At 40.1% G+C, this 12616-nt stretch overlaps 3 protein-coding genes across 3 annotated transcripts in view; 1 reads left to right on the top strand and 2 right to left on the bottom strand.

The window, feature by feature from the left end:
• The window catches only part of SMIM14 (small integral membrane protein 14), a 49575-nt gene extending 45761 nt beyond the window's left edge, over positions 1–3814 (bottom strand). The window contains exon 1 of the mRNA XM_050974256.1: positions 3794–3814. The gene's annotated coding sequence lies outside the window, so the exon portion shown is untranslated. The remainder of the gene's footprint in view (positions 1–3793) is intronic.
• A 16-nt stretch (positions 3815–3830) lies between these two features.
• Positions 3831–8082, bottom strand: LOC127059596 (uncharacterized). The gene is made up of 2 exons (XM_050974257.1): positions 7546–8082; positions 3831–3924 (listed from the first exon to the last, which is right to left on the bottom strand). Exon 1 carries the CDS (start codon positions 8080–8082, stop codon positions 7783–7785), a length of 300 nt encoding a protein of 99 aa, XP_050830214.1. The 3' UTR covers positions 3831–3924; positions 7546–7782.
• UBE2K (ubiquitin conjugating enzyme E2 K) overlaps positions 8037–12616 on the top strand; it is a 44410-nt gene continuing 39830 nt past the window's right edge. Inside the window, exon 1 of the mRNA XM_030238923.2 lies at positions 8037–8232. Coding sequence (XP_030094783.1) covers positions 8170–8232 — 63 coding nt within the window. The 5' untranslated portion in view covers positions 8037–8169. The remainder of the gene's footprint in view (positions 8233–12616) is intronic.

The following is a 12616-nucleotide window of genomic DNA, read 5'->3' as shown; positions in this document are numbered from 1 at the left end:
GATGCCTCAAGTTTTAGCTTCTGTATTTTTCAGATTCTGTGCTGCTTTAGTGTATAACTCTGAGCTTCATCTTAAGTGTTAGCAAGTCCTCTTCACAGGGTAGGTAAACAAAACAATCCTTTTCCAGCTTGCCCAAGAACAACTGTTACCAGTTCCAGGCCCAAAAAGTATAAACAAAGGTGGACTGAAGAGAGAAAATAAGGAGGATGGAACTTCATAACCTTAAGCTGTAATTGAACAATTAACTCCAATATGCAAACGGACCAGAACTTATAAAAGTGTGAGAACTTATGCCTGGTTTTCCATTTTTGTGACCATTTTGGGTTCATCTCGGGTGTAGTCCTGGCCAGGCTCTTTAACTGCCCAAGTTGTATCCACTAAGGCCTTTTAATAAATACCTACATTATTCTTCAACTCTGTCTAGCCTCTGTTGTAGATGAGCCTTCTCAAGGCATCACTAAGGGTTGGAATTTGCAAAATCAAGAGGCAATCATACAGCATAACTGCATACTTCCCAGTATGACTAAGCCCTGTTTGGGGAAAGAAAGATACAGTCCAGAATACTGCCTTTAAAAGCTCATTCCAATTCAGCATATGATCTTTTTGCACTGTCAGAAAGATGGAAAAGCTGTAACAGGGAATTTTATGAGATGGATTATTCCTCAGTGAAACTGCTATAATTGCTACCCTTTGTTTGAGAAAAATGTTCAAGACAAGAAACTCCTTACATCCAAACTAGATCTTCCACCTAAACAAAGGCATATGCTATTATTGAAAAGACATACACACAGAATAATAGGGATTTTCTAGATACTGCTTTGTGAAACATTGCACGCCTGGCATAAATCCACAGGCCAGAGAAATGGCTTGTATCTGCTGTGTTCAGGGAAACTGTACATTACTCAGTACAGGACACTATTTGAGCTTTGTTTTTTTAACCTGACTTTATCCTCAATGTTCTCTAATAAATTGCCAGGTGCAGTGTTCTTGCTAGCCATGTGGATAAACTGAAAGCAATCGGCTTAGGAAAATAACAAATCAGATTGTCCTGGCTTCTATTCTTGAATTGATCCTAACTGGTTTCTATGATTTGCAATCCTATTCAATTAACTTTTTTACAGAACTGTGGTGCAAACACTGACTAGTGATTTAGACTTAGGGCTTTAATTCTAAATTATTATTTTATTGTAGTAAGGTTAATAGAAAAACTTGGGTTTTTTTCCTAGTACAAAATTGTTCTAGTCTCCAAAATGCAGCTATTTTAGGATGGTATCTACAACAACAGAGCCTGATAAATTACCCATCTGTCAGAGCTGAGCTTTTTCTAGATGATCTCTGACAAACTTCACTACTTTGTAAATTTTTGTTGTAGATAGTTCCAAAAGGCTTCCATCAGTTGTGGATTTGGTGCCCATCATAACAGATTATACAGTAGTTTAGCGAAATTGCCATCATTAGAAATAACTTCAAATTCCAGATACAATTTTTGAAAAACCTCAGAATCAAATACTGCTGGATCAAGCAATAATAACTGAATTGAAGAGCTCCAGATTGCTTTTTTATTATTGGTCCTACCTTTCAGGATTCCTAAAAAGCCCTGTGCTTTACAAAACAGAGAGACCATTGGAGCAATTCTTAACAATTTATATGCTAAATATAATGGAGTATGTTGTCTCTGTGGCTTGGCTTGTAGTTTTCTGATTTTACTGCACATATTCTTCTATTATACTGTGGTTATTCACACATCTTTAATGCATATTCTCTTATAGCTGGAAACTGTTTTGAGGTGGGACTACCTCATAAAACTATTGCCTGCAGGAGCATAATCCATCTCTGCAGCCTGATGATGTGTTGATGGCTCTATGTCTCAAGTTTTGTACATTAAGAGGAAAGGTGTCCACTGTCACCCTTTTCTCCTGAGAAGACACAGCAGTGAGGCAGATCAGTTTGCAACATAAACTCCCTGAACAAGTGTTGCCTATCTGCTCAAAGGAAAATACAGAAAGCCAGGTGGAACCATCCCAGAGACAAAAAAGTTATATATTTTATATATATATATATATATACACACTGACAGTTGGACCTCTTCATACAGTGAGCTTCCCAGCAGTCAGCTTATCTACACTGTTAGGAATATGAAAATATTTTAGCAATAAAGACCACTACCAAAGAAAGTGGGTTTATTTTTATTTTTTTCTGGATTCCCATATTCATTCAATTACTGCTTCACAATTTTTTGCTGCTCCAATTCTAATTCCAAACTCAAATCTCCTAATGAGAGACTCTAACTCAACCCCCAAAACAATTACTTCAAAATATCAATACCATTTTATCTTCTCTCTTACTTACTTGCTGCATTTAGGCACTTCCTTGGCTACCACTACACTGAACAACAAATTTAAGCTTCTAGCTAAAAGGTCAGATATACTTCAGTCCTGATGACTTTTACAAATGGAACCTTTACTGAGTATCAGTCTGGATCTGATTTTAGCCCCTATAGTCATTAAAATAGCAGCAAATGTTATTCAGTCACAAACTCTACCATGAGGAGAAGATAATGTCCAACTGGCCAGGAAAAGCTGTCCAGCTGGCCTTTTAAGGCAGTTCTAACTCCCTTTTATGCCTTTCTGTGAAAGAAAGATCACAATATTTAATTAAATAAAGTTACACGGATTTGATAACATACTATAAGTTATTACATTAATAGATGATAACACAAAATACTTAAAATGGTATAAATTCTTCACTCAAGGTAGTAAAGGTTTTTTGAGTGGACAACAATATACCAACAACATAGCATGGTGACTAAGTTCTTTAGAACATTGATGAAATCCTCTCTTCCCTTATAAAAATCCTCTCTTCCCCCTAATATTCATAAAACTACTAATAAAGCCATGTTAGGTTGAGAAATCTATTTCTGTATTCACAGCTTACTTTCATTTTGAAAGGATGCTCAGAAAGACTGCTATCTTCTTTTTGTAATAGGAAGAAAGGAGCACACTTTATAAGAAGTGCTTCTATTTCCCTGTAATCAACCTGTCAGTCTTTGACTGCCAAATTTTCAAGGTAGATGCTTGATCATTAAGAATATTAATCAACTTGGGAGCCCCTGCAAAATTACAAGAACTATTTCACAGTTGAACCTAATTTTGCCCCCTCTTTTAATTTGTTTCTTCATAAAGCCACAAGAATTGGCCCATGGACCTCAAGGTGTATGTACTGCCAGTTGAAAATCACTCCTCCACAAAAAAGTGAAAACTTAAAACCCCAGTAATTTTGCTAACAGACTCAAAAGCAAAGGGTGCTTTTGTATCTAGGTATTCCTACTAGAAGCATCATGTTCAGATATAACATTAAATTAGAAGATATTGACAGACCAATATCAAATTAATGAAAAGTCCAGGGTGTCCTGTCAATTTCTAATTACAACCCTCAACAAGTGAAGGACAATAGGGTGTTATTAAGCTACAAAAAAATTCTGCTCATTCATTATTCAATGAAAATTTTGCTATGCTCTAGATTGATGTCTGATGCTCCACTAACTCCGCTAATTCAGATGAATTGCATCATATTAATTCAACCTGAGTGACTTCATATCACTCTAATATTTAGCTAGAACCCTTGCTGCCTTTTAATGCATATACGTTTCATCTACTAACATGAAAAGTATAACCTGGTAAGCGCAGGCATCTCGAGTGAATATCTCCTCTCTCTTCCTGAACACCGAACAATTTCTGTTCTACTGGTTTTGGTATTTTTGCCTACAGAACTCCTACCAGTTCTTCATAAATACCTTTACAGGTAAGGCTGGACAAAGGAAAGCTTCCCAACAGAGGGATCCGTCTCAGCCGAGCAAGGCAAACTGCTCTATTCCACCCAGGAGAGGGCACTCTTACACCTGGCCACGCAACCGGACATGGACACCTATAGGAGGAACAGGAAAGTTGACATCTTGAAACTCGGTCAACTTGCACGACCAGTTCGTTATTTTTATGATAACGCTAATCTCAGGTAAGTTGAATCATCCAGACGCTGCCACAACAGGAACGCAATATGACAGACAATAAAAGTGCGGGCTAAATTTATTCTTAGTCTCTGAATGTGCTCAATGATACGCAGATAAAAAAGACAATTTCTGCATTTCTCTGGTAAAAGCTGGGATTATAGAAAGAGAGCTGTAAGTGTACCTTCCGTGGAAAACGAAGGTTAAATTTAAAAATAACCTAGTTATATGAATATTAATTTTTGCCTTTTTAAAAAATAAAGCACTATTATAAATAAGCATACAAACATTTAAATGCAAAGTGCGTATAATCTAGTACTAACACAGCCTGTAAAGTTAATCCTTATATGGATATCTGAAATAAATAAGAATTTAAAATGCTACAGGTTCAACCCCTGTTTCTAAAAGGATTGAAATCAATATACATATCTCTTGAGACAGCTTTCCTCTCCAATAAGTAATCCTCCAACAACACAGAGAGAAGATCAAGCCTGACATTTTTGATTTTTCTAAACTAAAGAAGCTAAGATGAAGAGGTGGTAGTTTTGTTATGCAAGACATAAAACAGTAAAGGAGACATTGAATGCTGCATACTGCAAAATTAATGTTTCAAAAATCTCATTTTCCTCTAATCACAGACGACTATCTCAATAATTCCAAATTTTGTCTGAGTAATTCTACTACAAAAATGTCCTATTGATATGAAAATAATAAAATTAGGAAAATATGGAAATGAGAAAAAGATCATCACGAATCTTAACTTGAAGCATAGAAAGCACTTAGTGCTGTCATAAGCATCTTGGAGTCCCCAGGCAGTGCACTGGGCTGGGGGCATCCATAGTCTGAGAGAGAAGAGCCATGCACATGTATTGGATGTACAGCGAGTCCATTGTGCACAAACTTTGCATGAGCCACAGCCACTTTTCCATGAAAATGCGGGGGACTCTTTTCTATATATAGGTTGCCTGATAGACAGTACTTCCCACATTACATGGGAAATGACAGTGTTTAGGATGTTTGGTTATCCCAGCATCGGCTAATGAATATTGTTAGCCTTTCCATACTGACAGCTTGGGGTGAGGCCTAACAACCACTGACCCTATCAACCTTCCTCCTGCAATAACCTTACATAGTTTGAACTTCAACTACTCCTTCTCCCACTTCCAGAAGTCTTTCAAGCCAATCATAATAAACAATGCATAGATACTCAGAATTGTATCTCTCACTCTGTTAGTTGTGATCAACACCAACAGGCAAAAGCATAAACCAGTCTGCAGCCAGTTTGTAAAAGCTGCTATTGAAAAAGTTGTTCAGTATGAGACTAAAATGATGATAGGGTCAATGAAAGAACTATCTCCTGAAATCATAAATACTACAAATATTTTAATTCAAAAAATTAGCTATGTTCAATGGACTACAGTTGTACATATTGTGTATGGATTTTTCTAAGGGCAAAATACTAAAGAGAACTTAATTCAGGGCTTTATTATCAACATACCATAAAATATATTAGGGAGTCAGACATGGAAGTCCCAGAAATCACACAAAGAGTCTATGTTCTCAATTTTTGTCTAAGCATTATGGTTTTTAACAAAGCAAAAATAAAACAACAAACAAACCCAACTTCCCCCAAAAAAACAAACCAAACCCCAAAGCACTATTCAAAGTCTATGGTCCTGTTCTACCCTAACCCCCTGTAGAATCTTCTGTAAAATGGTAAACTATAATAATGTATAAAACCGTATAGGAGGTATAAAATGATACTTCCAGCATGCTGCTTATGTAAGGTACTGATTTTTACATAGATTTTGATCCTGGCAAAACTCACCTCTACTCTGTTCTACCAGCCAAAAAGCCTTTCTATATCTGTCTTTCAGCAAAGAGAAAATTAACACAGTATTATGGTGAATACGAAACTGTTGTGAGGTAAGTGAAAAATGCCTACTTAAGGATAAGGGAAAGGAATGGAAAAGAGATACAGTAATTAATATTAATTTCATTCTTGCAGCAACAAAGGAAAAGAGATACAGTAATTAATATTAATTTCATTCTTGCAGCAACAGATCTGACATATGTAATCCAAATGAGCATATGAAAATGAACCTAGGGACAAACCAGACAAAATCATTGCCCTTTACCGTGGCTGTTACTGGATGTTCACTACCTATAACATGAAAGCATATTCACATGAACACAAAGGATTTTGAAACTTAATAAAGGTCATGTTTTCTACTCCATTCAGAGCAAAATCTGAATATTGGAAGCTTAGCTTCTTTCTGTGAGCTGTCTGAAAAGACAAGAAGAATTTAACCAGGAGATTTTATGTACTACCTTTACTATTTTTGTCTATAGTAGTCATAGTTGTGCAGCACACTACAAACCTAACTTTAATGTAAGAGGCAAAAAAGAGTTATCATCTTTTCTCTATTGGTGACAATCAAGGGCACAGAAAAGCCATGGCCTACCTCCTCAAAAGGAATTTAAGACATATCAGTAGGACCCAGATGTCTAAACTATTCTGAAAATGAAGGTCCAAGATCACACTATTTAAAAGAAACCAGGCCTACTGCAAAATGGTCTTTTTCATAAACGTATTGAAAACCTCAGCTGAAAAACTGGATTATATAATACATTTTAAAGTTTTTATCTGAAAAAAAAAATTGATGAACAGATGCACATGCTGCAATATTTTTACAAAAAAAAAGAACTTTTTCCACTCAAACTACATGGGAAGAATAAACACATTAAAAGTACTATATTCATCTGTATACGGTTGACAGATTAAAAAAAAAAAAGATTTTTTTGTTGCTTGTATTTTCTTTGTAGTGTATATAATAGTCAAAATGCTGTGTATTCTAATGGAGGTAAATGAACAGCACTTGCAGATAACAGCCCTACCAGAAGTCGACATTTGTTGAGATAAATGTCTGTGTTGTACGTTGTCCTGCACTGCACCGTTAAAAGAGGGCTCTATAAAATGTTCCTGTAAACCTTAATGTCTTGAAAGCCTCTAGTTCCTGAATAAACAGTTTGAAATCCAATCTCATGTTCTTCTCTGAAAATCTACACTCTTTGATAAGATACCTTATTTTATACACCTCAAGGTAGAAGTTATGGTTGCTGTTTCCCTATTTCAGATTTCAGAACAGAAGCAGCATCGTGGGTGACCACGTTTTCTTCTGCAATAAAATGTCCATTAGAAACGGCTGACCTTTGCCTTTTACCGTACTTTTAAAACATTGTAGCAGAATCTGTGAAAAGAAGCAGTCCCTTTCACTGTCCCCATTAAGTAACCTGTTTCTGGGCCTGCAAGTTCTCCTGGTCCCCGTGTGAGGAGGCACCAGAGTTTCCAGGGGGAGGGGGGAAGAGGACGAGGAGCAGGTCTGGGAGAGAGACGTGTAAGGAGTAACATTTTTCTCTGCCGAGCATAATGGGGAAAAAAATAAACGAGAACCGCTGTTATGGGCCCGGGTGAGGAGATTCTCAAGTTACGTGAGAGCCCCCTAGTTCTCTTTGCTCGGGGGCTTCACCAGCAGACATACCAGCTGCTCCTTGAGCCAGCTGTTTCCTCAGCGACACCTCAGACGTTTCTCCCGGGGAGAGAGACGTGGACCCGGCCCAGCCCTCCCAAGAATGCTCCTTCACCCGTTCGCCGGCCCGGTGCCTCAGGGCTCACCCCGCTGGCGGTGCAGGGCCGGGCGGGAGCCATGACGACACAACGGCCTCAGCTGTGCCCTGAGGCCCGCCCGCGGCGGGGCTCTGCCTGAGGGGGTTCCTCCTCACGCTCTCGCCACGGGTCCGCCCGGCCCGTGACACGGCGAGCGGCTCGGGCAGGTGTCTCCCGGGACAGGCGGGTGGGTGGCCGGCGGGGCGAACCCCTGCGCCTCCACAGGTGGGCAGCGCACCCTTCTTTCGGGGTCGGCGGGGAGGAGGCGGCCCAGAGCCCACTCGCCGCAGCCGCCCCACAGGCAGCGTCCAGCCACGGCCCCCTCGGCCCCACCGCCGCCCCGGCCGCGCTCCCGCGGCCCCTCCTGAGGAGCGGCGGCAGCCCTTTCGCGCATGCTCGGCGCGGGCGCCATTTTGGTAGGGCCGGGAGTTCTCCAGCGGAGCGGCGGCGGAGCTCGCTGGGCCCGGCGCGGAGGGGGCGAGGGGTGCCCGCTGCGGAGATGGCCAACATCGCGGTGCAGAGGATCAAGCGGGAGTTCAAGGAGGTGCTGAAGAGCGAAGAGGTCAGAGCCTCTCCCCTGCGCGTCTGCCACCACCACCCTCCCCCGTGTGAGCGTGGGCAGTAGTGGACGGTGCGGGTGCCCCGCCGGCCTTCGTGGGGACCCCGCACCCCCCTCGGCCCCACCTCCCCGTGCTGGAGGTGGGCCCGTCCCACGGCATCTGGGAGGGGAATGGCGATTCCTGGGGAGACGGGGCCCGCCAGCCGTTGGGAGGAGGAGGAGGGGGCCGCAGGAAGCGCGGCGGCAGGGCCCGAAGAGGCTGGGCGGGCCGGCCCCCGGCCAGGGCTCCCGGCGGTCGGTGCTCGGGAGCGCCGCCAGGCCGGAGGCCACGGAGCGGGGCGGGTGGGGCCGCCCGGCCTCCGCGGGGACCCCCGGCACGCGCCCTCCCGCGTCCGCCCGCGCGGCACCGGGAGAGCCGGGAGGGTTGGATGAAGCGGACTGGGGAGGGTGAGCTGCGGGTACGTGATCCCACACATCCCCTTCAGCTGACCCCGTTGGCTCGCCAGTGCCAGAGGCTGCAGGGTAGGGGTTAATGTTTGGGGTTTTTTAGCGGTTGCTATTAAACCTCCATTTAGCTTCCCTGCGTACAGAACTTCCTTTATCCCACTGCAGGCTTACTCACCTTCAGAAGGATGCTTTTAAAGCCTCACTCATTTCAGTCATGTTACCTCGTTTCCTGATCAGTATGTTCAGAGGTATGTGGTGGTCAGTAAGAGAGGCTGACTACTTTCAGGAAAGCAGTAAAGAAGTTCTTATCAGTTTGGGGGAATATATAGCAGTGTTTGCAGGGTTGCATCAATACAGCTTTTGCTGTGTCTATGTCTGAGTTGGTGGACGTCAGCCAGATAGGTTTTAATGGTTGTGTCGTCATTGTCGTCCTACTTGGGATGATGTTGCAGGTTAGATCCTTGTGAAATATTAATGTGAATATGTAACTCTTGAAGCTGATGTTACAGAAATCTGGACATATTCACAGAGAAAAAAAATGAGAGGATAATTTTTGAAAGGTTCTAAGGGCTTAAGGAGGGTAGCAGTAGTTGATGTACTTTTAAATTGTGTGCTAACAAAATCGTTGCTATGCATCTTGAACTAGCTCCTAGAAAAATTTAAGGGCCTTATTTTACAGCTGCCTTTAGAGCCCAGGCTAATTTTGCCAAGCTATTGCACAGCAAATACAGAATTGCATGGAGACCAGGAGAAATTTCTAGGTGGATACCTTTACACCAATGCTAGGGAATGTAGATCTCATACCCTGTATAACCAGCTGATACTGTGGAAACAAAGAAGTCTATTTGGAATGCTTTCTAATGGCTTCAAAACCCTTTCCCCTTGCTTTATGTAGAGGAAAAAAAAAAGCCTTAACTTAGATAGGTTTTAGGGAGGTGAATGGTAAATTTTCTTACTGTAAAGGCTGGATCTAGTGTGCTCATTTTTGATTATTTCTGTTTGTTTAGTCTTTAGGACACAGTTACAGAATTTTGGAAATGGATATTATTTTAAGATAGCCTTTGAGCTGCCTAAAGCTATCCAGAAAAAAGGTCATAATTCTTATGAAATTCAATTAATGGAATTTCAAAATCATAATACAACAGACTCTTGATATTTCTTTTTCTTCTACCACTAGCAAGCTACATAAGTGTCATGATATATTAGTAAGCATAAAATTGTTGTTTACAGACTATACTGACTCCTATGTCTTGAATGCAAAATTTCAGCATTACTCAATGGTTATCAAAGTTACAAGCAAAGTTTTTTTGTGAATGCTTGCACATTTTAGGGCTGTCAAACTATGGTGTCATTATCGCTGGGTGTGAAAACATGTGGAATGGGATGATGAATGAAGGTCCAACTAAATAATACAAATCACAAAACAAAACAAACCAAAAAAAGGAGTTTTCTTACCATTTACTAAAAATTATTATTAAACGTGATTTCTTCAAAAAGAAATAAATCTTTTAATGAATGGTGATGTAAAATTTGTTGTTTAGAAATTTGTAAGTCCCTCTCTGAAAGCAAAGTGGCTCACATTATCTGTTCTTAAATTATTCCAGATTTAATGCTTCGAACTACTTGAAGAGCAGCACTCCCCTTCCCCTTTTCCTTGTAGATGTAATGGGAGCACAAATGCCTGGGATGGGGGTAGGCACACAGGGAGAAAAGTACATAGGAAGTTCTCTGTCTTCTTCCACTACTCACCTTTATGCTGAAATAGTGGTAGAGCCAGAAATGTTTTTAAAAGGGAGCAGCTAGACGACAGTTAATTCCTTCTGCATTTGAAGAATGTGTTGGAAGTGCTAAACACACTGTAAAGTGTGTTTATCCTTGCTCTGGATAAGGATCTATGAATCCTTACTACTCAGGATTAAATAGACTTTTCATATTATGTAGCACTTCCTTTTTCCTTGAATGCAATTTCTGGGAAAAAGCTAAAATGTGAAATACTACCTTGCTGTCTGGTTTACAAGTAAGAAAAGAAATGAAATCTTCCATATTTCTAAGTTGAGTTTGGGACTTCTTGAGTGTTTTGTAAAAGTATTTAAACTCTTTTCACACTTGAGGAAAAGTGTTTCTGCTCTGCTTGCCTTATTATTTGTAGTTTTGTCATAAACACACATTACAGAAGTAATGTTAAGAAGTAGGGTATTGTTAATTTAAGAAGGATACCTGTAACTTTGCATCTCTTAATATTTGAATTAAATAGATAAAACAAACTAAAGTTTCTTTGTCAGAAGTGCTCTCCAAAATATGATTTTTAAACTTCCTACTTTGTGTGTGGAGAAAGCTTTACTGTTCTAAGGTAGGCGAGGTATTGTGCATCTGTAACAAAGATAAAGGTGTAAGTTAGTCTAGGTAGTAACTTTACTGCTTAAATATGTGTAGACAAGGGATCAGATGTTTCACTTTGTCTCTCTCCTTGTTCTGTCCTTACATTAATTTGTTTTCTTGTTGGTTTTATGGGCTGAAATTCTAAAGCTACAAAATGTATGTTGAACAAAAGTATGATGCTGCAGCATGATGGAGAAACCAATGAAGAGGTGGAAGGAGAATAGTATCCTGCTTTTACTAAGTAGGAGAAAGTTTTAGTAAAGGTTAGCTAGTGTTATTTTTAGATTAAGTTACTGGGTGCTGCATTGGGTGGCCAAATCCTTACCTGCTCTTTCTTTATAAGTAGCTATCTTATGAGAGGGAGAAGTTGCCTGGCATTTCATAATGAATAGAAACATATTGAAAGATCTTGTGGTCACTTAAAGACTGATGCTGAGACGTGTTGTAATTGATCAGGTATGTTAAACATTACGTGTGACTCGTTTTTTTGTAATTTAATAAAGCATCAGTGTTTACTTTAAATAAATTAGACTATGCTAGGAGTGAAGGATTCAATGTTTAATTGGCCATCCAATTTCTTTTATCATGTGGAAATGTGAGGTGTTTTCTACAAATTGATATCTTTTGCAGTGAAAACTCTAATCTGATACTGAATGTGACACTTCGGGAAACATAGCTTCCTTCTAGCAAGAAGAGAATTGCTGGTATATCTACCAGGAAGTGTTCTTCTTTTACAAATATGAAGAGACATTTATGGCAGATAAGTCCAGGTAGAGCTGAGAGTGAATTAAACTCAGCTGCAGTTATGGAGTATGAGTATCTTCATGAACAGATATCTGAAGTAGCAGTGTAAATTTGCAACTTGCTTGAATCCAAAACAGCGTTCAAGTGAAGATAGTGGGTTAACAACAAAAACTTCAAGTACTTGATTTCCAAGAAGGAAATGAGTGTTTGTTTCAGAGTCTGCTATGTGTTTCAGTGATTTACAGGCAAAAGGGAAGGGAAAAATAGCAGTAGTCTGCCATACCTTTCTTAGACTTGTAAAGACCTTGTGAGTAGGCCTTTAGTGATCTTGTGATTTGTTTCAGTCTATAGCAAGATACAAATAACATCTCCGAAAATGTTTTTGCTGTTTGGAAAAGCCATAGATATTTAATCTTCAGGCTCCTAAAAACTTCATTACTTTAGTTTGTTTATATTTGGGCAGTCTTGGATGCTAGATACTGAAACCACTAGTGCGGGAACTCCTGGTTGTAATTGTACTTTAGCGTTGGTAAGATTCTTGTTCTTTTCCTGTTTATCATGTAGAAGCAACGCAGGTATTCATAAGAATGAAATTTCTTCTTTATGGTTCCTGAGCCAGCAACATATATATTTTAAACAGTATCCATTTTATAGTGATACATGTGCTTAACCTTTGAATTGTAAGAATAGTCACATTGAAGTCACTAGAAGTTTAGTGATTGCAGTGGGATTGTTGGCATTGTTTAGTCTCTGGGGGCAGCAAGTACTGTGCAGCTGCTCAATCAGATACCCCACTCCCCACAATGGGCTAGGAAGA

The sequence above is a fragment of the Serinus canaria genome, chromosome 4 (genome assembly GCF_022539315.1).
Source record: "Serinus canaria isolate serCan28SL12 chromosome 4, serCan2020, whole genome shotgun sequence".
Lineage (NCBI taxonomy): Eukaryota > Metazoa > Chordata > Aves > Passeriformes > Fringillidae > Serinus > Serinus canaria.
This window is presented reverse-complemented; position numbering and strand designations above follow the sequence as displayed.

Bases quoted from the DNA above. Each gene is read 5' to 3' on its own strand.
- LOC127059596 (XM_050974257.1), bottom strand. From the start codon at position 8,082: ATGGCGCCCGCGCCGAGCATGCGCGAAAGGGCTGCCGCCGCTCCTCAG.